The sequence below is a fragment of the Eubalaena glacialis genome, chromosome 6, assembly GCF_028564815.1.
Source record: "Eubalaena glacialis isolate mEubGla1 chromosome 6, mEubGla1.1.hap2.+ XY, whole genome shotgun sequence".
NCBI classification, from domain to species: Eukaryota; Metazoa; Chordata; class Mammalia; order Artiodactyla; family Balaenidae; genus Eubalaena; species Eubalaena glacialis.
In genome coordinates this window covers 5,320,510-5,347,336 of record NC_083721.1, presented here as the reverse complement: position 1 = coordinate 5,347,336, position 26,827 = coordinate 5,320,510, and the positions used below count along the sequence as shown (strand labels likewise).

Genomic DNA, 26,827 nt, shown 5'->3' with positions numbered 1-26,827 from the left:
AGAAAAAGCTGACACGTACAAATACACCCATGAGGAGAAAGGACAGAAGAAGGGGCCATGCAGCTCCTCCAGAGTGCAATGCAGAGTCCGTATCAGCTGAAAGGACTTCAGCCCCTCTTCCTGGAGCTCTGTTCTCTACCCCAGCAGCATCTCTGACGAGACCCACCAAGCTTTCCTTACTCCAGGCCTTTGCACTGGCTCCCCTCTCATTGACAGTAAAGACTCCACTCTGAGCAAGTATAGAGGCTGAAGAATAAGGTATAGGAAGCAAGGCAGGGACTTCTCAGTACAGGCCAGATCCCACGGCACCACCCAGAGATGAGAATCACGCCACCCCAGCAGGAAGCGATGCTTCTGGGACCATAAGTGATGGGTGCTCTCCATTTCCTTAGAGAGAAGACTAAAATTAGAATCAGCTAAATACTGTTTATCTCACAGTTCTCCTTAGAGAAAATAAGTGTATTGAGTCAGCCATTCTCAATGATGTTTCCTCTGCCATGCTTATAAAATCTTGTGTAGTCCTTCAGTGTATAACATAAAACACTGACAATTAAATCCATGGTTCTGGTGCCCAGAATGAGCTAAAAATCAGGTATCTGTTCTGCTCACACAGCCTCAGAGGGAGGAGGATCTTACCTGCCTGCGTGTATATGGGCTGTGGTCCTCCATAACAGCCCTTAAAATCAGCAGCTAAACGGATAGATGCACACATGTGAACACCTAACTTGAGGTGCTGGAATCAATTGGCTAAGGGTGTGGGGATTTAAATAGAAAGTGGGAAAATATATATTCAAGTGGGAAAATATATATTCAAAGGCTTACTGCCCACCCCCTCTCTGTCCTTCTGATGCAGCCATGTCTGGAACTGCAAAAAGTAGATGGCTGGTCACTGCCCTGGCAGTGGGCAGGGAGGGCCATGGGCATCCCTCCATGACTCGCCATTGCATTACAAATGTTCATCAGCGACTCTTCTCTGGGGCTGTTGTCTTTGGATGCATCCTAACATGAGTAGTTCAGATTGTCCCTGCAGAAGGCCAAACCCGGGAGTCCCCAAGACAAAAGTGAGCATTACAGCCCAGATACTCACACTCTACATGGTATAAATTGTCAGAGGGAAATCTCTAAGCCTCACCTTTCCGTAAGCTTATTTCCATGCACCTGTTCACAAGGGCCATGACAGATCAGATGAATCATAAGCTTGTTTCAGCTGAGCTCACAATAAAAGTCCAGTAGCCCTTGAGGACGACATTTATCTGTAGCTGCTTTTCTTAAGTTATTCCTAAACAAAACCATCCATTGTCTTCTGCATCCTTTTCCAAAGGAATTATGTTAAAACCAATGATGTGACAGCAATGATTAAGAGACATGAGAGAGAGAAAGGCAGCCCCTGATGTCCAGGAGCTGAGCTGGCTGGGGGTTCCCAGCTGGGTCTGGTGTTCTCTCGTTGAATGTAAACAATTTCACAGAACACCAAAGCAGAAGAGGCCACTCTGTGACTGAGATGGATCAAGATGAAGCAAACCCACCCCTTCATCATATCTGAATACAGACAATAGCATGAACGTTATCCAAATATACAACAAAATGGCCAAACATCCACTCTCCTGGATAATATGAGTGACCACTGCATCGTTACTAACCACAGCTATGGGCTGACTCCATTCCTCCCCACTTATGGATGAGATTCGTTAAGACGCCCAATCATAGAATCACCCCCACTGCCAACAGCATCCAATCCAGAGCCAAGTGCTGCCTCCTTGACCCTTCCCCAGATCACCTAACATAGGCCCATGTATATAATACATCCTTTCTGACACCTTCTTATTAAGACACCTCACTGGTCCCCATGGTGTGTGTTCTCCCTCAGGACAAGAATAAATCCAACTTGTTCCACTACCTGTGTATGGCTGGTGGGCCATGGCTGGAAGGCATGGACAGAAACGAGGTGGGAGCGCAGAGGTCTGAGACTCCAGCTCAGATGCTCGACTGACTGCCCGGTACGTGCAGGAACTCAGTAAATGTTTTTGAATGAATGAAAGAACTAGTCAGCTAGGGTTGAAACTGAAATGTGTATATCTGTGAGTCTTCGTCACAGACCATCTCACCATGAAGCTGCTAATGCTGCAAAAGCATTCAAACATAAACTGGAGTCCAATAATAATATAAAATTATTAAGATCTGGGGATTCAACTATACAAATAAAAGGGAAAGGCAAAATATCTATTTAAAATAGCATATACAAAATTCAAAATTCTGTGGGGAAAAAAACAGTAAGACATGTATGTGTTCCAAATGGAGAGAATTTTACATCCTCAGTAAAGGACATGTGTAGAAGACGGAAAATGGGGACAATTTTACATCCTCAGTAAAGGACACGCAAGTAGAAGAGGGAAAATGAGGACAATTTTACATCCTCAGTAAAGGACATGCAAGTAGAAGAGGGAAAATGGGGACAGTTTTACATCCTCAGTAAAGGACACGCAAGTTGAAGAGGGAAACTGGGGAGAAGTTTCCTGTTTCTGAGTGTGAGGACCCAGTGTTATAAAGATGTGGGTCCCCTACTCCAAGCTATTCTATAAATCAAATGAAATTTTAATCACCCCTCCATGATCGTTTTTGCAATAGACAAAAGCTTATCTGGAAGAAGAAACACGTGAGCAGAGCAAAGACAACGTCAATTAACAGAGATGAGGGAGGGTTGGCCTTGGAGCCGTCAGAAGAGAGGCAAGTGTTGCCTTATCAAGTCTTTACTCTGTTGTACTGATACAGTTATTTAACCACAAGACAAGGGTGTCGAAATTAAAAAGAAAAGAAAACAAAACAAAAAGACAACTCAATGCAAAAGTATCCATGAGCATTTAGGGCCTGAGTGCAGCAGCTTCCACTAATGAAGAGCTTATCTTTCCTCTTTTTCAGACACTCTGCTGTCAGAATATTCTATCACTTAATCCTCCTAGCTTTAGACCAGGGGTCCCCACCCCTGGGCCTCGGACGGGTAGTGGTACAGGCTGCACAGCAGGAGGTGAGCTGAGGGAGAGCGAGCGAAGCTTCATCTGCCGCTCCCCATCGCTTGCATTACCGCCTGAACCATCACCCACCCCTCCCCCGTCCGTGGAAAAATTGTCCTCCATGAAACCAGTCCCTGGTGCCAAAAAGGCTGGGGACCGCTGCTTTAGACAGTAGGCACAATTATCTCCATTTTACAGAAGAGGAACACGGGGCTTGGAAAGGTTAAGAGAACTTGCCCAAGTTTACATAACTAAGAAGCCATGAACCTGGGGTTTGAAACCAGATTATCTAACTTCAAAACCTAAACTCTTAACAACCGTTGCACACGTTCACCTGAAGTTGCCAGATAGTCTGGAATTTTTAAAAATAGTAGCTTTATTGAGTATAATTCACATACCATAAAACTCTTGTTTCAAGTGTACAGTTGAGTGTTCTGCAACCTTCACCACTCTCTAATTCCAGAACGTTTTTATCCCCCCAAACAACACCTTGTTCTCATTTGCAGTCACTCTCCATTGGCCTATCCTCCCAGCCCTCGGCAACCACGAATCTTTTTTCTGTTTCTATGGATTTTCCTATTTTGGACACTTCATATAAATGGCATCCTATGATATATGGTCATGTGTGCCAGGTTTCTTTCACTTAGAATGCTTTCAAGGTTTATCCATCTTGTAGAATATATTGCTACTTCATGTGTCCATAGGACTGAATAATATTCTATTATATGATATACTACATTTTGTTTATCCATATACCAGTTGATGGACATTTGAGTTGTTTTCACTTTTTAGCTATTATGGATAGTGCTGCTTTAAACATTCATGTACGAGTTACTGTGTCGACATATGTTTTTATTTATCTTAGGTATATACATAGGAGTGGAATTGTTGGGTCACACAGTGACTGTATGTTTAACTTTTTGAGGAACTGCTAAACTGTTATCTAAAGCAGCCTGACCATTTTACATTCCCACCAGTAACGTACAGTGTTCCAATTTCTCCACACCCTTGCTAACATTTGTCTGTTTTTTTGTTTCGTTTTGTTTTGTTTTTTGCCATCCTTGTGGGTATGAAGTGGTATCTTATTGTGGTTTTGATTTGCATTTCTCTATGACTAATGATGTTGAGCATCTTTTCATGTGCTTAGTGGCCATTTGTATGTCTTCTTTAGATAAAAGTCTTATTGAATCCTTTGTCCATTTTTTAATTGGGTTATTTGTGTTTTTATTGTTGAGTTGTAAGAGTTCTACATGCAAGTATCCTATTAGATATATGATTCACAAATATTTTTACACATTCTCCAAGCTGTCTTTTCATTTTCTTGATGCACAAGTGTTTTGATTTTTATAAAGTCCAAATTACGTAATTTTTCTCATGTCACTGACATAAAAATTTACTCCAATATTTTACTCTAAAAGTTTTATAGTTTTAGCTGTTGCATTAAGTCTATTACCTGTTTTGAGTTAGTTTTTGTATATGGTGTGAGGTGGGGATCCAACTTTATTCCTATGTTTTGGGTGATTTATATGTTTATACTAATTCATTTCATGCCCATAACAACAGTCTGAGATGACTTGAGAACTAAATAACTAAAACACATAAAGCTTATGTAACTTGTCCAAGGCACACAGCTAGCAATTAGCAGAGCTAACCAGGAAGTTTGACTTGAGACCTCATTTTCTTAAATATCTTTCCCTCAAATGAAATTGTTATTTCAGAAAGTAAGGACAGGATGAGATGCTCAATGAATGATGTTAGGACAACTGACTAACCATGTGTGGAAAACATGTAAGCTCTGACTTATAACTTACATCACAATAAATTCTCCCTAAAGGGAGAGCCAGTAATGACTAAAGTAGATTAAACAATATGCAATCTGCTGAGAGAGAAAAATGACGGAAGAAAAATTATCCAAGTACCAGAAATCTTGATATTGGGACAGTATCAAGTGGGTTAACATATGTGTCCTAGAATAATAGGCAAGAAAGAATAGGACAAAAAAAAAAAAAAAAAAAAAGAGAATTACTGGAAAAAACAATGGTTGTAAACACCTCAGGTTTGAAGAAAGATATCAGCTTAAAGGTCCAAGGAACTCCTCAATCCAAATCTACACAAATACAAAGGAAACGACATTCAAGTACATCATAGTCAAACTCTGAAATCCCAAGAGAAAGAAAATCTTAAAAGCGGCCAAACAAAAATGACTCATTAAGTGTAGGGGTGGTGACCCTGAACTGACACTAATTTTTAAAGAACCAAAAGACTACCCTGGCCCAACGATCAGGGTAGGGGCTTTTTTAGGTCAGGGAATCAATGTGTTTTGGTTTAGGGCCAGCTTACAGTGGACATAACAAATCTTCAAATTCATCTTGTGATTATTTCCTCAGTTCCAGGATGCGTACTTGGAATAGATAAACTCAGTAACCATTAAAATAAATACCCACATGGTTCTCAAACTGTTGAGTGAGGTCTATCATGATAGGAAAGGGCGGTGGAAACCACTAGCTCTGCCTCTTGCTATCAGCTTAGTAAACTAAAAGCAAGAGTGCAAATCTGGACAGACTGCAGAAATGTGTACCAGGTGAACTGGGGAAGTGGGTGAGGTTAGGGGTGGGGACAGAGATTCAGGAGAGAAGGAGAGCTGGTCACGGGTGAGGGTCTCCTAAAGGAACCCTGAGCCCTAACAGCTCAGAGTGGGGCCTGGAGGGACCTGTTTGGGTTCCTGAGCAGCGCCCCTCTAACCACAGGGCATGAGAGGCAGAGTCGGAGTGAACGCATGGGACACTGTGGGAGATGCAACCTTCCCAGTCTCCCCCCAGGACAGCGGCAACTGCCCCCACCTGCTCTGCCGGAGGCTCCCCTGCCTCTCTGTGCCTCCTGTAAGTCAGACATAACCTACAATTCTGAGTGTTATTGTCAGAATTAGACAAGGGTTTAGAATAAGTTGTAGCTATAGTTGTTATAATGCTTTCCCCCTGCTCAAAATCCTCCAATGGCATTTTATCATATTTAAAATCAAGTCCAAAGTTTGACCATGGATCTAGCCCCTGCCTAGCTCTCTGGCCTCATTTTGTTCATTGCACTCCGAGTGCAATGGTTTCCCCGCTAGTCCTCAGATGTAACCCACTTCTACCTCGAAACTTTGCACTTGCCATTCCATCTGCCTGGGCAGCTCTCTCTGAGCACGTGCACACCTCGTTTCCCTACTTCACTCTGTTCTCTGCAGGGCATTATGTTACATCCCCATCTGCATGTCCTTCTCCCCATGGGGATGTATGCTTCATGCCGGTAAACTTGTTCAAGGAATAAGCAGTGTCTAGTACAGTCCCTGACATTAGGTGATACTCAGTGAATACTGCTGATTGGATAAGCAAACAGATCTGACAAGGGGCAGCTGGGGGGACCAAGAGGGGCTCCTGTGGGTCACTAGGCAGTGACCCCATGGCCAGAGACCAGATGGGACTGTAGGCATCTCAGCGGATGCCAGCACAGAGGGTGACAGATAACTGAGGACCCAGAGCACTGATGCCACCACCCCCAGGAGGCCATGGGAGAGGAAAGATCTTAAATCAACTGAGAAACCTTGAAATAACAGAGATTACCTGAAACTGGCAGAAATAACTTCTCAGTTGCTGGGTAGAAGGGGGCCTCCAAACAGAAGAAGGAAAAAGAGGTAAGTAAGTAAGGGGAGAGAATACACGTTCTTTCCCTCGGAGGGATACCGGCCCCAGTAACATTGAAAAAATGCTGTTGGTATTCACCACTCTCCCTCCACCAGGTACCGACCTCCCTGCTCTGTGATGTGCCCAAGGCCTTCGGGTTGCCACTGACCCTCAGCTGTCATTCCTCCACAGACCTTTCTTACCCCACCCCGGGGCATCATGCTATGAATGCCAATTTGGATGGGGTTCCTCAACCAAAATAAGACTCCTCAACCTCTCAGGGGTACTGATCTCAGCCTGACTTGCTGGGGGGAGCAGTATGATTGAACTGAGCCCCATTACCTGCTGATGATCTGTCCACTTCCTATTTAGTTTGGATGCCTCCAGCTGCAAATAAGAAAACCCTGACCCACACTGGCTTAGACAGAAAAGCAATCAAGTAATTGGTCCTCTCACAGTGATGAATTCAGAGGCGGGGATACTGCAAATGCAGTAGCTTAGGGATAAATCTCAACTTTTCTGGTTTTCTTGATTCTACCTTCCTTTATGTTTGGTTTATCCTCAAGATGATGCTAAAATCGTTGCCATGATAGGGTATCTGGAGGTATCACCTCCAGATAGGGCCAAGAATTAAGAGATGAACATCTCCTGCTGAGTCTACTATTAAGAATAAGGAAATCTTTTCAAAAATACCACAGAAGATTTCTTACATTTCATTGACCAAAACTGGTCACATGCCCATCCTTAAGCCAATTATGCTCAAAGGGAGAAGGCTGCCCTTGGTTGGTTCAGACTAGAGTTCACATCCACTAGTGTAGACAGATTAGGATTTACCTGCTGGAGCAGGTGACCTAGCTGTGGTGCTCTTCCCTCAAACACAAGATTCTGCAAAAGATCTCTGTATCACTGAGTGCATTTGTGTAACAAAGTACCACAGACTGGTGATTTAAACAACAGAAATTTATTCTACCACAGTTTTGGAGGCCAGAAACCCGAAATCAAGGTGTTGGTAGGGCCATGGTCCCTCTGAAGACTCTAGGGGAGAATCCTTCCTGGACTCTTCCAGCTTCCCTTGGCTGTGGAAGCATAACTCCAATCTCTGTCTTCACAAGGCTGATTCGCTCCATGTCTGTGTCCAAATTTCCCCTTTTTTGTATGACATCAGTACTATTGGATTGAGGGCTGCACGACTCCAGTAATACCTCCTTTTAACTCATTCCCTCTGCAAAAACCCTGTTTCCAAATGAGGTCATATTTGGAGATATTAGGGGTTAGGACTTCAATATATGAATTTTAGGGGGACACGATTAAACACTTAACACTGAGAGAGGAGGGAAACTGAAATGGGGTTGGCAACAAATTGTAGCTGCTCTAGTAGCCTTCCCATCTTACAGATCCCTTCTTAACCCCAAAGACTCTTTAGCTGGTAGACTCTCAGGCTCACTGAAGAAGCGAAATGCAAATGTCTAGCTGCCCTACCTGGAAGGAGCCACCATCCAGCATCGGCATTACAGCCACTTGGGGTGTCCCACCAGCTCACTGGTCCCCATTTTTCCACACTTCCTTTCCCATGCTTGTCCCCATCCTCTACTTCTGAACACGGACATTGCCATGAAAGCTGCAGATACTTCTGACAACTGGACTTCAGACTATGAGTGCGTGCATATGTGTAAGATATGGTCGGGGGGTTGCTGGTGGGCTCCACAGTTATGAAAGTGTGTAAACTGGGTGATTTGGACTCAGCGACACCTCGTAGTCTCTGACCGGCACGGATGTGTCTCGAGAGGGGGTGTAATTCGGGAATGATGATGATGATAATAACACCAGCATTCACAGCCTCCACCTAAAGAATACCTGCTATTCGCCTGCACCTACCTAATACCTAAGCTCTTCTGTGTGATGGCTCACGTCAGCCTCACAGCAACCCTGAGAGGAGAGGGAGGTCTGTGCATTGTCCCTGTTTCACGTAGGCTTGCACAGAGGGTGAGTCACCTGCCCCAGGGCTCAGGGCTGGAAGGGGTGGAACTTAGGCAGTGTGAGTCTGGAGCCTGACTGCCGACCACAGGGTATATGCCTTTGATTCATTTATGTTTCTTCTGCTCCAAGGCTGCAATAAGAGTGTGGACATGAAGTAAAGGTGATGAAGTATTAAAACCCAGTTTTCAGTAAAACCTAGTTTTCCATTGATTCATGGTTGTTTATTCCTCCTCAGCCCTTGTGACCCTATTGTCGTGTACTGGTCACTTCCATCCGGATGCTCTGAGATACCCTGCATGAAAAGCATGACACACAGTCTTCATTTCAGGCCACCCCGGCTGTGATTTTCTAGAACAGTCGTGCTGACCTTTTTTTGCCTCAGGAATCCCTTTAAAGATATAAAGGCTACAGTGTTTCTTCCCAGAAAAACACATACATTTTTGCATATGATTTCAAGGGATCGCACAATCCCACAGGATCAGCTACAGCCTTCCGGGGCCCAGGAGCCAAGGTTCTGAAGGTTTCATTTAGAAGCTCTCAAATTAAAATAATAGAGGGAAAGCAGCATTAGACTGAGACACACACAAGAAATCTCAATAGTTTAAGGAACAAAAAACTGTAATTTAGTGTTTTTATGTAGGTAAACTTTACTCCCGCTATTTCTGCGAGCACAAAACAAAGGAAAAAAACAAGCGTGTATCTCTTGTTCTTAAAGAGTGGCCTTTACAGTGAGCAGGAGGGACCTGGGAGCACCCCGTGGAAGGGACTAAGGCCGTCGCAGCCTCACTGCGGGGCAGCCCAGGGTGGTGCTCCTTCCTTCCCTTCAGAGATCACAGGGCAGCCCTGCAGGTGTTCCCGCAGATACCTGTACATCCTAGAGGCAGCACGTGAGGGCGGGAAGTAACAGAGGGTGGATGGACTATCCAAGGCTATTTATAGATTCTTTTATTTTTTTGGCGGTGGGGGGGGGGGGAATGGAGCAATGGGTTATTGTATTCCAAGCCCAACACCCACTCTGGCAGTAGCAGGACATGAGGTAGCCTGAGGTCAAATCACATTACTGAGGTCTGTCCAGAATTGGCCAAGGCCTGGGGACTGTTTGACCAAAGCTGACCCGAGTTGGTGCGTGCACATGCAGTGCACACGCACGTGTCCTCACGTGGGACCCAGGGACCTGCCTAGAGGGAGGCCTGAGGACCAAGGCTGGACTGGAGCCCTTCCGGGTTGGCTCTGGAAGCCAGAGATGGGGAGGTGGGTTCCACAAATAACCGACTCTCCAGGGGAGCGCCTGCTCCTGGTTGATAAGGGATGCTCTCCTACATGGCACGCGGGGATCAGAAGGGACCTGTGCAGAGCAGCAGACAAAAGAAGAGCTGCCTGGGCATCGTGGGCCAGAGATCCAAACAGAAAGATAGCAGGGTTCCTGGAGACACACAGGCTCAGACCGGCCAGGGGCAGAAAGCTGGGACGGTGAGGAGGCGATTTTGGCACCTGGGAGAAGACGGCTCATCCACCCGAAAGATTCTGCAGTTTCTTAGCACAAAAGACCACGTTCCCCAAGTGAGGAGGCTTCTTTTATTTCCCCCAAGTGGGGAGGCTTCTGCAGCCCCTGGTGGGCCTGGGGTGAGGGGCGCAGTGCTGTCACCAGAGGCCACATTTGATTGAAAGTAGAGCGCAGTTCCCCTGCCTTTCCTGCCAAAGATCCTGAACATCTTCCGATGCTTTGGGTCCCTATTCCTGGGATGATTTTTCGTAAAGGATAAATTAGAATTGAGATAACGTAGAACCAGAAGCAAGAATACCAACAAAACCGGGAGGATTTGCACTGATTATTTTTCTGTCTCATTGATGGCTTTCCATGACCACTCCTTCCAAACTTGGTTGCCTTCTGTCTTCCCTGCCCACAGTCTCATCATGCCTGATTCCCAAAAAGGGTCGGGGGGAGGCATTCATTGTTAAATTGCTTTATTATTAGATTAGCGAGTTTTGAAAGCATTGGAGTCGTGGTAAGAAAACGTCCCAGAGAGGAGACCCAGCCAGTGCCAGGGCATGGTCCCCAGTGTCCCCAGTGAGACCCCAACACCAGGCTCTATCAGTAGAGTTCGAGTCTTTAAAATACGTGTAAAACCCAGCACCAGCCATTCTGGGCATCTGGAGTTCTCATCTGAGAAGCTGTCTGAATTTCCTGACATGCCTGATGAGGCAGAAAGTTCTCTCCTATTGCACTTAAAAATATTTGCAGACCAGTTTTTTTTTTTTTTTAATGACTTATAGAAAAGGGAGAGTCCTTACTATTGTTACTGAAAGCAGTGCAATTTCTTTTGAAACATTAAAGAAATTGTGCCTGATGTAAGCCTGGGTAGCGTCAGATAAGAAGAGCCTTGCTGCCGTGCCAGGTGTAATCGCGTTACCAGTGCAGTGACATACAATCTGCTTGCTCAGCAGCCCGGCACCTGCTCTGCCCCCGTCAGGTCAGAGCCAAGGCTCTCCGCTCCCACTTCCTCCCGTTTTCTCAGTAAAAGAGCTGTACGCCAAGTGGCAGGTCTCCCATTGCCGTGTGCAGAGCCTGAACGTGTCAGTTTTCATACACTTAATAGTCTTGCCAAGCAAATATACAAAGAACAAGCGAAAGCCATCCCTGTGTTAGCTGTTGTTTTTGTTTAAATGGTATCATTTGAGCAACAGTTAGAGATACTGTATATCTTTTGCCTTCGTGTTTCTATATCTCTTTATTAAATTATGTTTTTACTTTTCAGAATTTAAATATTATGATTTTTTTTAACATCTTTATTGGAGTATAATTGCTTTACAATGTTGTTTTAGTTCCTGCTGAAATTATGTATAAAGCCACCGGAGGGTTATCAAGTACTGGTAAAATTAGCTGTGCCATAAATGCGCCTCTCTGCTAGCAGTTTGTATGGTTTGAGAGAGAGAAACTAAGATTGACAAACCCTAAGAACAGTTTTCTTTGACGAACACTCGCTTTAAATGTTTCTTTCTCTAATCCCCTCCACATAGCGGGTAGAGCATTCAAGCACAGTTACCTCTTGCCTTGAGTCTTTTGATTTCTTGTATCTGCTCTCTCTGTTCTCTCTCCCTCGAGCGCCTCTGTTTACCCCCAACAATTCTATCTTTCGAAATCCACTGCACCCTTTAGGACTGAACTCAGAGGCCATGGGTACCATTCTGTAGGCACTGATTCTCCAGGGGGTGTAAACCACGCCCTCATCTGTGCATTCCCCGTGTCCCACGCTGTATCCTGACACAGGCGTGTTCTGCTGGAGCTGTCCACACCCAGGCCTGATGGACCCACAGGAGAAAAAGCTCACGAAGGGCAGGGGCACATCTTTGTGGTCCCACGTCCACTACCAGCATCAAAGGTATGGAGAGAGGCGATGTGGGGAAATCTTCAAGTTCTACATTTTCAAATTCTACCCATTTTTAAAGATTTTTTTCCCCTAACACTTTCCTTAATCCGCTCAAAACGATGGTTCTGTCCTCCTTTGAAAGGCACATCTCTGTGCACCTTACTCCTTCCCTTGCACTATGATTAGCAGGCTGTCTCCTTTCTCAAGACATAAGCTCTCTCATTCATGAAGGTAAGGTCTATGGTTGATTGTATTTACATCCTTCATGGGGCACTGAATCTATTAGAGCTTAGATACGTATATGAGTGCGATAGAAAAAAAATGCTTTATAAATTTAAAATATGTTAAAGCAATTGCAAAATACATTTCTTTTGTTGGGGAAAGATGGATCAACATTGGTCAGTATTGGTCTTCAGATCTTGGGTTTCCGTAATGTTTCACCAACTTAGTTTTAAAAATTATGATTTCAACTTTGTATTTAAGTGATATGACAATTTGTCTTCAGATTCTTGAAAATCAGTTCCTCTAGAGTATAATACTTAGAAGTCAAAAGTATGTATTGGATATGTCCACAATATATTTCAAAGCAACCTTATTTCAGAACTTTAATTTGTCTATGATATAAAAGTATAGCGAATAGACAGCTTGATATTTTCATTGTCCTATTAGAAAAAATGGGTTAACTTGAATAAATTCTTAGTAAAATAGGATGGATACTAGTCTGTGTGTAGCTAGCCTTTAAATCTCTCTCTCTCTCTCTCACACACACACAGCACTGGAATTCACTTTTAAATCCAATCTCTCTAATAAATGATATGATAGAGATCCTTGACAAACTACAGACAGCATAATTAAAATAAAAAAGAGGAAGTCTGATCAAAACCTTGTAGTCAGGAAGAAATCACAATCTATCCAGTAGTAAAGAATATAAACGGAGAAAGACATAAGTCATTCACTTAAACTAGATGTACAACCATTTGTGAGTGAGCAGTACTCAGTACAAGTTGGTCTGCTCTGGTCCTTTCTTTGGTGGTTTAGTTACCAAAGTATAAAAATAATTTCACTATAAAGTGCCCTTTCCTAAAAAATGGGTCAGCAACACGGACCCTAAGCATAGTGCTACGCGTTCTTTGTTCTTGTAGATGTGTATGTTGATAATGAGGTTTCTGCTTTCTGGATTTCAGAAGGATCTTAAAGAGGAAATCTATGGACAAGCCAGCTTGCAGATAATAAAAAGCATGAATCGACCTCTGAAAGGAACACATCTGAGAGCGTGCACTGGGCTTTTCCACAATAAAATCAACAGGAGAGAAATGTGGGTGCCAAAGGCAGGGACCCACTCGTCTGCTGTTTACCCAGAGCCTGTACCCACGGCCAGCGGAGCAGAAAGGAGGGGACCCACAGGCTCTGACAATCGCTGAACTTCTACCGTCCTCTTTAACTATATTTTTAGGACAGGAAACCCCCAGCTGCAGCAAATCACATTTTGTTTTTGTCGTGTTTTGTTTTTAAACAGTATGCATGGAGACCACTGAAAATGGAAGCCCCCAAAGCCCTATTTAGGTAAAACGAAGCGCTCTTCTTCCTTACTTTTCACCGTGAGGTACATGGACTTGCTGACGTCCGCGCCCACATCGTTGCTGACCTTGCACAGGTAGTAGCCGCTGTCTTCTTCTACCACGTGCTTGATCAACAGAGACCCGTTGCTGAGGACCTGAATTCGGCCATTCAGGGCAATCGGTTGGAACTGGGGAACCCCAGCACCTGCAACAGAATAAAAAAGAGGAACGGTGATGCTAAGATGAATAAATACAGGGAGACAATGAGCTCAAGGACACCAGACCAATGAAGGGAAGCGATGGACGCCGAACACACAACCTAGAGGACAGGCACCAGAAACACCAAGAATTTTTTCTTTCCTCCGACGATGAAATTCTTGTTTAGGGAGAAACATGTTTATTTAAAATGACAGTATTTCAAACTCTGAGATAAAGAGTAAGAGAACTTACAGATAGTTTCTACAATTCATCAAATTTGATGAGCGTTGAGTAGTTGATAAATTATTCACAGAAATCACAGTAGAATGACTACAGAAGTAGACATCTCTTGTGTAACTAAATACATTTTTTGTGTTCCTAGGGACTTAATCTGTATGTAAACAAGGAGTGCTTCAGGGACAAGGCATTTGAAGACCTCACAGGATGAGCACCTCTGAGACTACAAGGAGAAAACTGATACTGCAGACTTCCCTTCTTAGTGTGGTTTATTCCGGTCTAGAAACACCATGTGCTATCAGCATCATTTAACGTTATTAAACAAATAAGTCAGATCATTGCACTAAGACAGCACAAATTAAAACCCTGCTCTCCTCCGAGTGCTTGCATTCAAGGAAATAGTGGCCCAGATGTGGTATGCTATGGTCATAGATGTGATGTGATCCACACAAAAGATCCATATAAAACTAATTTAGAAAATAAATTTAGAAATAATAAAACAGGATTAAGGCCTCGGGAGATTTCTGGGAAGATGGTAGTTGGATGAATCGGATGAATCTGCTATGTTGTTTGCCCCTCTTCTGGGACTAGGAGGGTGTGGTCCAAGCCTTGAAAGGCTGATAGAGCTTCTCCATCTTCCTGGAGAAAGCTCAAAGCATGGGCCAAGTGTGTGTTCTAGAGAAGAGCTGCTGGTCTGTGTGTCCCCAGAACCTACATGGGACCTGAATAGGTGGGCGGTCACCCGTTCATGCAGGAAACTTCAGACTTTGCATCTGGGGAAGTGAAATGAGAGGGGGATACACTTCCTCCTGTTGTCTCCCCCGAGACTGACCATTTACCTATTGGTATCCCTCAGGTCACAGTGGCAGAGACTGTGGCTATGCCTTCCCTTACCTATTTCAGCTCCACCAAAGAGACAAAGGAAATTAATCATGTATCTGAGGGGACCTTTCATAATGAATTATAAGGACAAGCAGAATCCCTACAACAGATGGTTTCTATCAAAACAGAACTGTTAGAGAGTATATATGGAAACTTGAATTTAAAAAACAGTTCTATTTCTGCTCAGGATGGAGAAAGACACAAAAGAATATCACTTCCATTCTAACAACAAACAAGAGACTGTTAATCTACAAAATCATGCTTTTCTTTGAATGAATCAGAAAGTGGAAGTCACAGGCAACTGGGTAAACTTAGTTGCAAAGAATTAAAAGCCTTACAGGAGACATGGTACAAGTAAACAATTTCATCTTTGGGACAGGGTGAGAGGACAAGGTCCTGGGCATACAAGCAGGTAGGAAGTAAAGAACTGGAAATAAGTATAACCTACTTCAATTGCTACTCTTTCATGCATCATGGCCAAAATTCAATAAAATATTATGAGATGCACACACACAAAAGCAAGAAAAAAGAGCCAGAGAAGAAATGATCAATAGTTTTGAAATCTTGGTATGGAACTATCAGACAGGGACTTTACCACAACTATGGTTAATGCCCATAAACAGGTGGGGGTTCAGAAAGAATATTAAAACTATACAAAAGAGACAGATAGATAAATAAAATGTTAGAAACAACAAACACAATATTAGATCGAAAGAATTCCTTAAGCTAATCAGCAGATTGAACACAGCAGAGAAAATAATTAGTGAACTTGAAGCTAGGTCAACAGAAATTATCCAAATCAAAACAAAAAGTGCAAAAGAGTGAAAAATACAGAATAGATTGTCCTGGAGCTCTAGAACAATATCAAATATTCTAACATTGAGTAATTATAGTCTCAAAAGGAGAAGAAAGACAGGTGCAGAAGAAATAATATTTGAAATATAGAAGACTTTAATACCACTATCAGTCAGTTTGACTTGACTGACACTTATAGAATTCCACACCTTGCAGTAGCAGAATACATTCTGGTTTCGAGTGCACACGGAACAGTTATCCAGAAAGACGATATTTTGGGCCATAATACAAATTTCAATAGATGTTAGAAAATAAAGTAATACAAATCATTTTATAGCTCCACAGAAAAACTAAAATCGAAATCAATAACAGAGATATATCTGGGAAAACCTCAGATATTTGAAACTTAAACAATACGCTTCTAAAAAAACTCATGAGTCAAAGAAGAAATCACCAGAGTAATTAGAAAAAATATATTCTGAGTTGAATAAGAATGTAAAAACAACATATCAAAATGTGTGAGGTTCAGCTAAAAGCAACACTTAGATGGAAGTTTGTAGCTTTAAGTGTTTGTATTGGAAAAGGAAAAAGATCACAAATCAATGATCTAAGCATCCCTCTTAAGAAGCTATTACAGGAAGAGCAAATAAAACTCAAAGTAAGGAGAAGTAAGGAAATAATAAAGAAGAAAACTGAAATCAATGAAATAAAAAACAGAAAATTGTAGAGAAAATCAATAAAACCAAAAGCCAGTTCTTTGAAAAAAAATATAATACAAAAACCTCTAGCTGGACTGATCAAGAAAAGAGAAGAGACATTAGTTACAAGTAACTATAATGAAAAAGGCCATCACTGCAGTCCCTACTTGAATTAAAAGGATAATAGGAAAATATTAGGAATAACTTTGTGTCAATAAATTTAAAAAGTTATATTAAATAGACAAATGTCTGGAAAGACACAAACTCTCAAAGATCACTCAAGAAAAATTAGATAACCTTAATAGTCCTGTATCTATAAGTTAATTTGTAGTTAAAAACTTTCCACAAAGAACAATCAAAGTCCAGACAGCTTCATTAGTGAATACTACCTAACACCTAAAGAAAAAAAAATTTTTACACGAAGTCTTTCAGAAAATATAAGAGAATAAAACATTTTACCACTGATTTTACGAGGCCAGCAACATCTTCATACCAAACTCAAAGACCTTAGAACTACAAACCAGTATCCCAACATAGACATAAAAATCCTTAACCAGCTGAGCCAGGACTGGGAGCCGGGAGCAGGGAGCCGGCCGGGCGCTTGGACAGGCCTGGCGAGCACAGCGGCACAGGGTCTTGGTGCTCAGCCAGGTGTCAGGCCTCAGCCTCTGAGGTGGGAGACCCAAGGTCAGGACACTGGTCCACCAGAGACCTCCCAGCTCCAAGTAGTATCCATCGGTGAGAGCTCTCCCAGAGATCTCCCTCTCAACGCTAAGACCCAGCTCCACTCAACAACCAGGAAGCTACCGTGCTGGACACCCGATGCCGAACAACTAGCAAGACAGGAACACAACCCCACCCATTAGCAGAGAGGCTGACTAAAATCATAAAGAGGTCACAGACACCCCAAAACACACCACTGGCTGCAGCCCTGCCCACCAGAAAGAAAAGATCCAGCCCCACCCACCAGAACACAGGCACCAGTCCCCTCCACCAGGAAGCCTACACAAGCCACTGAACCAACCTTACCCACTAGGGGCAGACACCAAAAACAATGGGAACTACGAACCTGCAGCCTGGGAAAAGGAGACCCCAAACACAGTAAGTTAACCAAAATACACAGCAGATGAAGGAGCAAGGAACAAACCAACCAGACCAAACAAATGAAGAGGGAATAGGCAGTCTACCTGAAAAAGAATTCAGAGTAATGATGGTAAAGATGATCCAAAATCTTGGAAATAGAATGCAGAAAATACAAGAAACGTTTAACAAGGACCTAGAAGAATGAAAGAGCAAACAAACAATGATGAACAACACATTAAATGAAATTAAAAATTCGCTAGAAGGAATCAATAGCAGAATAACTGAGGCAGAAGAAAAGAAAAGTGACCTGGAAGATAAAATAGTGGAAATAACTACCACAGAGCAGAATAAAGAAAAAAGAATGAAAAGAATGGAGAACAGTCTCAGAGACATCTGGGACAACATTAAATTCACCAACATTCGAATTATAGGGGTCCCAGAAGAAGAAGAGAAAAAGAAAGGGACTGAGAAAATATTTGAAGAGATTATAGTTGAAAACTTCCCTAATTTGGGAAAGGAAATAGTCAATCAAGTCCAGGAAGCACAGAGAGTCCCATACAGGATAAATCCAAGGAGAAACACGCCAAGACACATAGTAATCAAACTATCAAAAATTAAATACAAAGAAAAAATATTAAAAGCAGCAATGAAAAAGCAACAAATAAAATACAAGGGAATCCCCATAAGGTAAACAGCTGATCTTTCAGCAGAAACTCTGCAAGCCAGAAGGGAGTGGCAGGATATACTTAAAGTGATGAAGGAGAAAAACCTACAACCAAGATTATTCTACCCAGCAAGGATCTCATTCAGATTTGACAGAGAAATTAAAACCTTTACAGACAAGCAAAAGCTAAGAAAATTCAGCATCACCAAACCAGCTTTACAACAAATGCTAAAGGAACTTCTCCAGGCAGGAAACACAGGAGAAGGAAAAGACCTACAAAAACAAACCCAAAACAATTAAGAAAATGGTAGTAAGAACATACATATTGATAATTACCTTAAATGTAATGGATGAAATGCTCAAACCAAAAGACATAGACTGGCTGAATGGATACAAAAACAAGACCCATATATATGCTGTCTACAAGATACCCACTTCAGACCTGAGGACACATACAGACAAAGTGAGGGGAAGGAAAAAGATATTCCATGCAAATGGAAATGAAAAGAAAGCTGGTGTAGCAATTCTCATATCAGAAAAAAGGGACTTTAAAATAAAGGCTATTACAAGAGACAAAGAAGGACACTACACAATGACCAAGGGATCAATCCAAGAAGATATAACAACTGTAAATACTTATACACCCAACGTTAAGAGCACCTCAGTACATAAGGCAAATACTAACACCCATAAAAGGGGAAATAGACAGTAACACAATAATAGTAGGGGATTTTAACACCCCACTTTCACCAATGGACAGATCATCCAAAATGAAAATAAATAAGGAAACACTAGCTTTAAATGACACATTAGTTAAGATGGACTCAATTGATATTTATAGGATATTCCAACCTAAAACAACAGAACACACTTTCTTCTCAAGTGCTCATGGAACACTCTCCAGGATAGATCATATCTTGGGTCACATATCAAGCCTTGGTAAATTTAAGAAAATTGAAATTGTATCAAGTATCTTTTCCGATCACAATCCTATGAGACTAGATATCAATTACAGGAAAAAAACTGTAAAAAATACAAACACATGGAGGCTAAACAATATGCTACTAAATAACCAAGAGATCACTGAAGAAATCAAAGAGGAAATCAAAACATACCTAGAAAAAAATGACAATAAAAACATGACGACCCAAAACCTATGGGATGCAGCAAAAACAGTTCTAAGAGGGAAGTTTATAGCAATATAATCCTACCTCAAGAAACAAGAAACACCTCAAATAAACAACCTAACCTTACACCTAAAGCAATTAGAGAAAGAAGGACAAAAAAACCCCAAAGTTAGTGAAGGAAAGAAATCATAAAGATCAGATCAGAAATAAATGAAAAGAAATGAAGGAAACGATAGCAAAGATCAATAAAACTAAAAGCTGGTTCTTTGAGAAGATAAACAAAATTCATAAACCATTAGCCAGACTCATCAAGAAAAAAAGGGAGAAGACTCAAATCAATAGAATTAGAAATGAAAAAGGAGAAGTAACAACTGACACTGCAGAAATACAAAGGATCACGAGAGATTACTACAAGCAACTCTACGCCATCAGAATGGACAACCTGGAAGATATGGACAAATTCTTAGAAAAGCACAACCTTCCAGAACTGAACCAGGAAGAAATAGAAAATATAAACAGACCAATCACAAGCACTGAAATTGAAACTGTGATTAAAAATCTTCCAACAAAGAAAAGCCGAGGGCCAGATGGCTTCACAGGCGAATTCTATCAAACATTTAGAGAAAAGCTAACACCTATCCTCCTCCATCTCATCCAAAGTATAACAGAGGGAGGAACACTCCCAAACACATTCTATGAGGCCACCATCACCCTGATACAAGAACCAGACAAAGATGTCACAAAAAAGGAAAACTACAGACCAATATTACAGATGAACATAGATGCAAAAATCTTCAACAAAATACTAGCAAACACAATCCAACAGCACATTAAAAGGATCAAACAACATGATCAAGTGGGGGTTATCCCAGGAATGCAAGGATTCTTCAATATACGCAAATCAATCAATGTGATAAACCATATTAACAAATTGAAGGAAAAAAACCATATGATCATCTCAATAGATGCAGAAAAAGCTTCTGACAGAATTCAACACCGATTTATGATAAAAACCCTCCAGAAAGTAGGCATAGAGGGAACTTACCTCAACACAATAAAGGCCATATATGACAAACCCACAGCCAACATCATTCTCAATGGTGAAAAACTGAAACCATTTCCGCTAAGATCTGGAACAAGACAAGTTTGCCCACTCTACCCACTATTAGTCAATATAGTTCTGGAAGTTTTAGCCACAGCAATCAAGAGACAAAAAAGAAATAAAAGGAATCCAAATAGGAAGAGAAGAAGTAAAGCTGTCACTGTTTGCAGATGACATGATACTATACATAGAGTCCTAAAGATGCTACCAGAAAACTACTAGAGCTAATCAATGAATTTGGTAAAGTAGCAGGATACAAAATTAATGCACAGAAATCTCTTGCATACCTATACACCAATGATGAAAAATCTGAAAGAGAAATTAAGGAAACACTCCTATTTACCACTGTAATAAAAAGAATAAAATATCTAGGAATAAACCTACCTAGGGAGACAAAAGACCTGTATGCAGAAAACTATAAGACACTGATGAAAGAAATTAAAGATGATACAGATGGAGAGATATACCATGTTCTTGGATTGGAAGAATCAACATTGTGAAAATGACTCTACTACCCAAAGCAATCTACAGATTCAATGCAATCCCTATCAAACTACCACTGGCATTTTTCACAGAACTAGAACTAAAAATTTCACTATTTGTATGGAAACACAAAAGACCCCGAATAGTCAAAGCAATCTTGAGAACGAAAAATGGAGCTGGAGGAATCAGGCTCCCTGACTTCAGACTATACTACAAAGCTACAGTAATCAAGACAGTATAGTACTGGCACAAAAGCAGAAATATAGATCAATGGAACAGGATACAAAGCCCAGAGATAAACCCATACACATATGGTCACCTCATCTTTGATAAAGGAGGCCAGAATATACAATGGAGAAAAGACAGCCTCTTCAATAAGTTGTGCTGGGAAAACTGGACAGCTACATATAAAAGAATGAAATTAGAACACTCCCTAACACCATACACAAAAATAAACTCAAAATGGGTTAATGACCTAAAAGTAAGGCCAGACACTATAAAACTCTTAGAGGAAAACATAGGCAGAACACTCTATGACATAAATCACAGCAAGACCCTTTTTGACCCACCTCCTAGAGAAATGGAAATAAAAACACAAATAAACAAATGGGACCTAATGAAACTTAAAAGCTTTTGCACAGCAAAGGAAGCCATAAACAAGACCAAAAGACAACCCTCAGAATGGGAGAAAATATTTGCAAACGAAACAACTGACAAAGGATTAATCTCCAAAATATACAAGCAGCTCATGCAGCTCAATATCAGAAAAACAAACAACCCAATCCAGAAATAGGCAGAAGATCTACATAGACATTTCTCCAAAGAAGATATACAGATTGCCAACAAACACATGAAAGGATGTTCAACATGACTAATCATTAGAGAAAGGCAAATCAAAACTACAATGAGGTATCACCTCACACCAGTCAGAATGGCCATCATCAAAAAATCTACAGACAGTAAATGCTGGAGAGGGTGTGGAGAAAAGGGAACCCTCTTGCACTGTTGGTGGGAATGTAAATTGATACAGTCACTATGGGGAACAGTATGGAGGTTCCTTAAAAACTAAAAATAGAACTACCATACGACCCAGCAATCCCACTACTGGGCATATACCCTGAGAAAACCATAATTCAAAAAGAGTCATGTACCACAATGTTCATTGCAGCACTATTTACAATAGCCAGGACATGGAAGCAACCTAAGTGTCCATCAACAGATCAATGGATAAAGAAGATTTAGCACATATATACAATGGAACATTACTCAGCCATAAAAAGAAACGAAATTGAGTTATTTGTAATGAGGTGGATGGACCTAGAGTCTGCCATACAGAGTGAAGTAAGTCAGAAAGAGAAAAACAAATACCGTATGCTAACACATATATATGGAATCTAAAGAAGAAAAAAAAAATGGTTCTGAAGAATCTAGGGGCAGGACAGGAATAAAGATGCAGATGTAGAGAATGGACTTGAGGCCATGGGGAGGGGGAAGGGTAAGCTGGGACGAAGTGAGAGAGTGGCATGGACATATATACACTACCAAATGTAAAATAGACAGGTAGTGGGAAGCAGCCGCATAGCACAGGGAGATCAGCTATGTGCTTTGTGACCACCTAGAGGGGTGGGATAGGGAGGGTGGGAGGGAGATGCAAGAGGGAGGGGATATGGGGATATATGTATACATATAGCTGACTCACTTTGTTATAGAGCAGAAACTAACACACCATTGTAAAGCAATTATACTCCAATAAAGATGTTAAAAAAAAAATCCTTAACCTAACCCTACCAAATGAGGTTTATCAATATATAAAAACAATATAAATAAATAAATAAATAAATAATTTTAAAAACAAACAAACAAAAAACAATAATATATCATGACCAAGTGACATTTATTCTAGGAATGCAAGGTTGGTTTCAATTCAAAAATTAGTGAATGTAATTCATCATATTAACAGACCAAAAAAGAAACACAATATGATTACTTGAATATATACAAAGAAAAAAGAAAAAGTATTTTAGAGTTAAACATCCTGATAAAATCTCATAGTGAACTAGTCATAGAATGGAATTACTTGATAAAAGGTTTCAAAAGGCTTACAGCTAACATCATACTTAATTCTAAAAACCGAATTATTTTCCACCAAAGATCAAGAAAGAAACAAGTATGATTGGTCTTGTCCTTTTATTCAACATTGTTCTGAAGATTTTATCAAGAGCAATTCAAAAAGAAAATGACATAAAATACATATGTATTAGAAAAGAAGAATATAACTGTCTTCCTTCACAGGTGACATAATTATTTACATAGATAATGAAAGAGCCTACAAAAACGTTGCTAGAATTATAAATGACTTTAGCAAAGTCACAGGGTACATCAAAATACAAAATTCAAAGTTAATTTTTCTTTTATATATTAGTAACAAGCAATACTGAAATTTAAAAAAATAAATTGCATGAAAACATGAAATATTTACAGATAAATTTAACAAGATATTTGCAAGACTGGTCTACTGAAAACTGCAAAAGTTGTTGCTCACAATTAAAGAAGACCTAGATGAGTAGAGATGGGGCATTACACCATGTTCATGGATAAAAATTCTTAATATTTTCAGGCAGTTATTGGAAATCTTGTTGTATAAAAGGCCAAATTTTATGGTTTGCAAGCCATACAGTCTGTCAGAATTACTTATTTCCTGTCATTGAAGCATGAAAGCAGCTATAGAAAGTACATAAATCAGCACAATTACGTTCTAATAACATTTATTTACAAGGGCAGGTTTTGAGAAGAATTTGACTTGTGGTCTATAGTTGGCTGACATCTGATTTAAGGTATGTAAAAAGTATATAGATGTAAGATAATTGTAAAGTTGGAAGGGGGTGCATATACTAATAATACTCACACACTTGGATTAGTTCTTTATCTCATATCTGATGTGTGAAATATTGTAACATCTTTCTAGGTAGAAAAATGGTTTTAATTCATCTTATTCATAAAGAATTCAAAATCAGGGATGAAAAAGTTTTTAAAACATAATAGTAGTTTTTAATAACTTCAATATGTTGATTTCCTCAGTATCAGCTACTGACTATTTTATAAATGAGATGAAATGAACAAAATCATTCTTATCCTTATACCTGTTCACTCCTTGGGAATAGTCAAAAATTATCAAAATGTATAAAATGCAAAATTACAACAGAAGCATGTATAATATAGATCATTTAAAACTTAATCCATATGAAAGTTTACAGAAGAATTAAAGAAATGTTTGATGGATAATGAACATATCACTAAATGAATGGTTGATTTTGGAAAATAACTGATGAAAGCTATCTCCAAGTTCATCTGCTGGGGTTTAAAACATGAGAATTTCAGATTAGGAATCTGTGAATTTTTGGTCAAAAATTTAAACAGGGGGTCTGGGCAAGATGGCGGAAGAGTAAGACGCGGAGATCACCTTCCTTCCCACAGATACAGTAGAAATACATCTGCACGTGGAACTGCTCCTACAGAACACCCACTGAACACTGGCAGAAGACGTCAGACCTCCCAAAAGGCAAGAAAATCCCCACGTACCTGGGTAGGGCAAAAGAAAAAAGAAATAACAGAGACAAAAGAATAGGGACGGGACCTGCACCAGTGGGAGGGAGCCGTGAAGGAGGAAAGGTTTCCACACACTAGGAGCCCCTTCGCGGGTGGAGACTGCGGGTGGCGGAGGGGGAAGCTTCGGAGCCGCGGAGGAGAGCGCAGCCACAGGGGTGCGGAGGGCAAAGCAGAGAGATTCCCGCACGGAGGATCGGTGCCGAGCAGCACTCACCAGCCCGAGAGGCGTGTCTGCTCACCCGCCGGGGCGGGCGGGGGCTGGGAGCTGCGGCTCGGGCTTCGGTCGGATCGCAGGGAGAGGACGGGGGTTGGCGGCGTGAACACAGCCTGAAGGGGTTAGCGCACCACAGCTAGCCGGGAGGGAGTCCGGGAAAAGGTCTGCAGCTGCCGAAGAGGCAAGAGACTTTTTCTTGCCTCTGTGTTTCGCGGCGCGCGAGGAGAGGGGATTCAGAGCGCCGCCTAAACGAGCTCCAGAGACGGGCGTGAGCCGCGGCTATCAGCGCGGACCCCAGAGACCGGCATGAGACGTTAAGGCTGCTGCTGCCGCCACCAAGAAGCCTGTGTGCGAGCACAGGTCACCATCCACACCGCCCCTCCCGGGAGCCTGTGCAGCCCCCCACCGCCAGCATCCCGTGATCCAGGGACAACTTCCCCAGGAGAACGCACGGCGCACCTCGGGCTGCTGCAACGTCACGCCGGCCTCTGCCGCGCAGGCTCGCCCCGCATCCGTACCCCTCCCTCCCCCGGCCTGAGTGAGCCAGAGCCCCCGAATCAGCTGCTCCTTTAACCCCGTTCTGTCTGGGCGGGGAACAGACGCCCTCAGGCGACCTACACGCAGAGGCGGGGCCAAACCCAAATCTGAACCCTGGGAGCTGTGCGAACACAGAAGAGAAAGGGAAATCTCTCCCAGCAGCCTCAGAAGCAGCGGATTAAAGCTTCACAAACAACTTGATGTGCCTGCATCTGTTGAATACCTGAATAGACAACGAATCATCCCAAATTCAGGAGGTGGACTTTGGGAGCAGGATATATTAATTTTTCCCCTTTTCCTTTTTTTGTGAGTGTATATGTGTATGCTTCTGGGTGAGATTTTGTCTGTATAGCTTTGCTCTCACCATTAGTCCTAGGGTTAGGTCCGTCCGTTTTTTTTTCTTTTTTTACTTAAAAACTTTTTTCCCCCTAATAAACGTTTTCTTAATAATTTTTTCCTTATTTTCTATTTTTAAAAAATTAAAAAAAAATTTTTTTTATTATAATAGCTTTATTTTATTTTATTTTATCCTCTTTCTTTCTTTCTATTTTTTCTCCCTTTTATTCTGAGCCATGTGGATGAAAGGCTCTTAGTGCTCCAGCCAGGCATCAGGGCTGTGCCTCTGAGGTGGGAGAGCCAACTTCAGGACACTGGTCCACAGGAGACCTCCCAGCTACATGCAATACCAAACGGCGAAAGTCTCTCAGAGATCTCCATCTCAACATCAAGACCCAGCTTCACTCAACGACCAGCAAGCTCCAGTGCTGGACACCCTATGCCAAACAACTAGCAAGACAGGAACACAGCCCCATCCATTAGCAGAGAGGCTGCCTAAAATCATAATAAGGCCACAGACACCCCAAAACACACCACCAGACGTGGACGTGCCCACCAGAAAGAAAAGATCCAACCTCATCCACCAGAACACAGGCAATAGTCCCCTCCACCAGGAAGCCTACACAACCCACTGAACCAATCTTAGCCACTGGGGACAGATACCAAAAACAACGGGAACTACGAACCTGCAGCCTGTGAAAAGGAGACCCCAAACACAGTAAGATAAGCAAAATGAGATGACAGAAAAACACACAGCAGATGAAGGAGCAGGGTCAAAACACACCAGACCTAACAAATGAAGAGGAAATAGGTAGTCTACCTGAAAAAGAATTCAGAATAGTGATAGTAAGGATGATCCAAAATCTTGGAAATAGAATAGACAAAATGCAAGAAACATTTAACAAGGACGTAGAAGAACTAAAGAGGAACCAAGCAATGATGAAAAACACAATAAATGAAATTAAAAATACTCTAGGTGGGATCAATAGCAGAATAACTGAGGCAGAAGAACGGATAAGTGACCTGGAAGATAAAATGGTGGAAATAACTACTGCAGAGCAGAATAAAGAAAAAAGAATGAAAAGAACTGAGGACAGTCTCAGAGACCTCTGGGACAACATTAAACACACCAACATTCAAATTATAGGGGTCCCAGAAGAAGAAGAGAAAAAGAAAGGGACTGAGAAAATATTTGAAGAGATTATAGTTGAAAACTTCCCTAATATGGGAAAGGAAATAGTTAATCAAGTCCTGGAAGCACAGAGAGTCCCATACAGGATAAATCCAAGGA

The 26,827-nt window shown here is 41.6% G+C and overlaps 1 protein-coding gene across 1 annotated transcript in view; it reads right to left on the bottom strand.

The window, feature by feature from the left end:
• Positions 1-26,827, bottom strand: part of DSCAM (DS cell adhesion molecule) — a 741,375-nt gene that overhangs the window by 213,653 nt on the left and 500,895 nt on the right. The window contains exon 13 of the mRNA XM_061192687.1: positions 13,606-13,779. Within this exon, the coding sequence (XP_061048670.1) occupies positions 13,606-13,779 (174 nt within the window). The remainder of the gene's footprint in view (positions 1-13,605; positions 13,780-26,827) is intronic.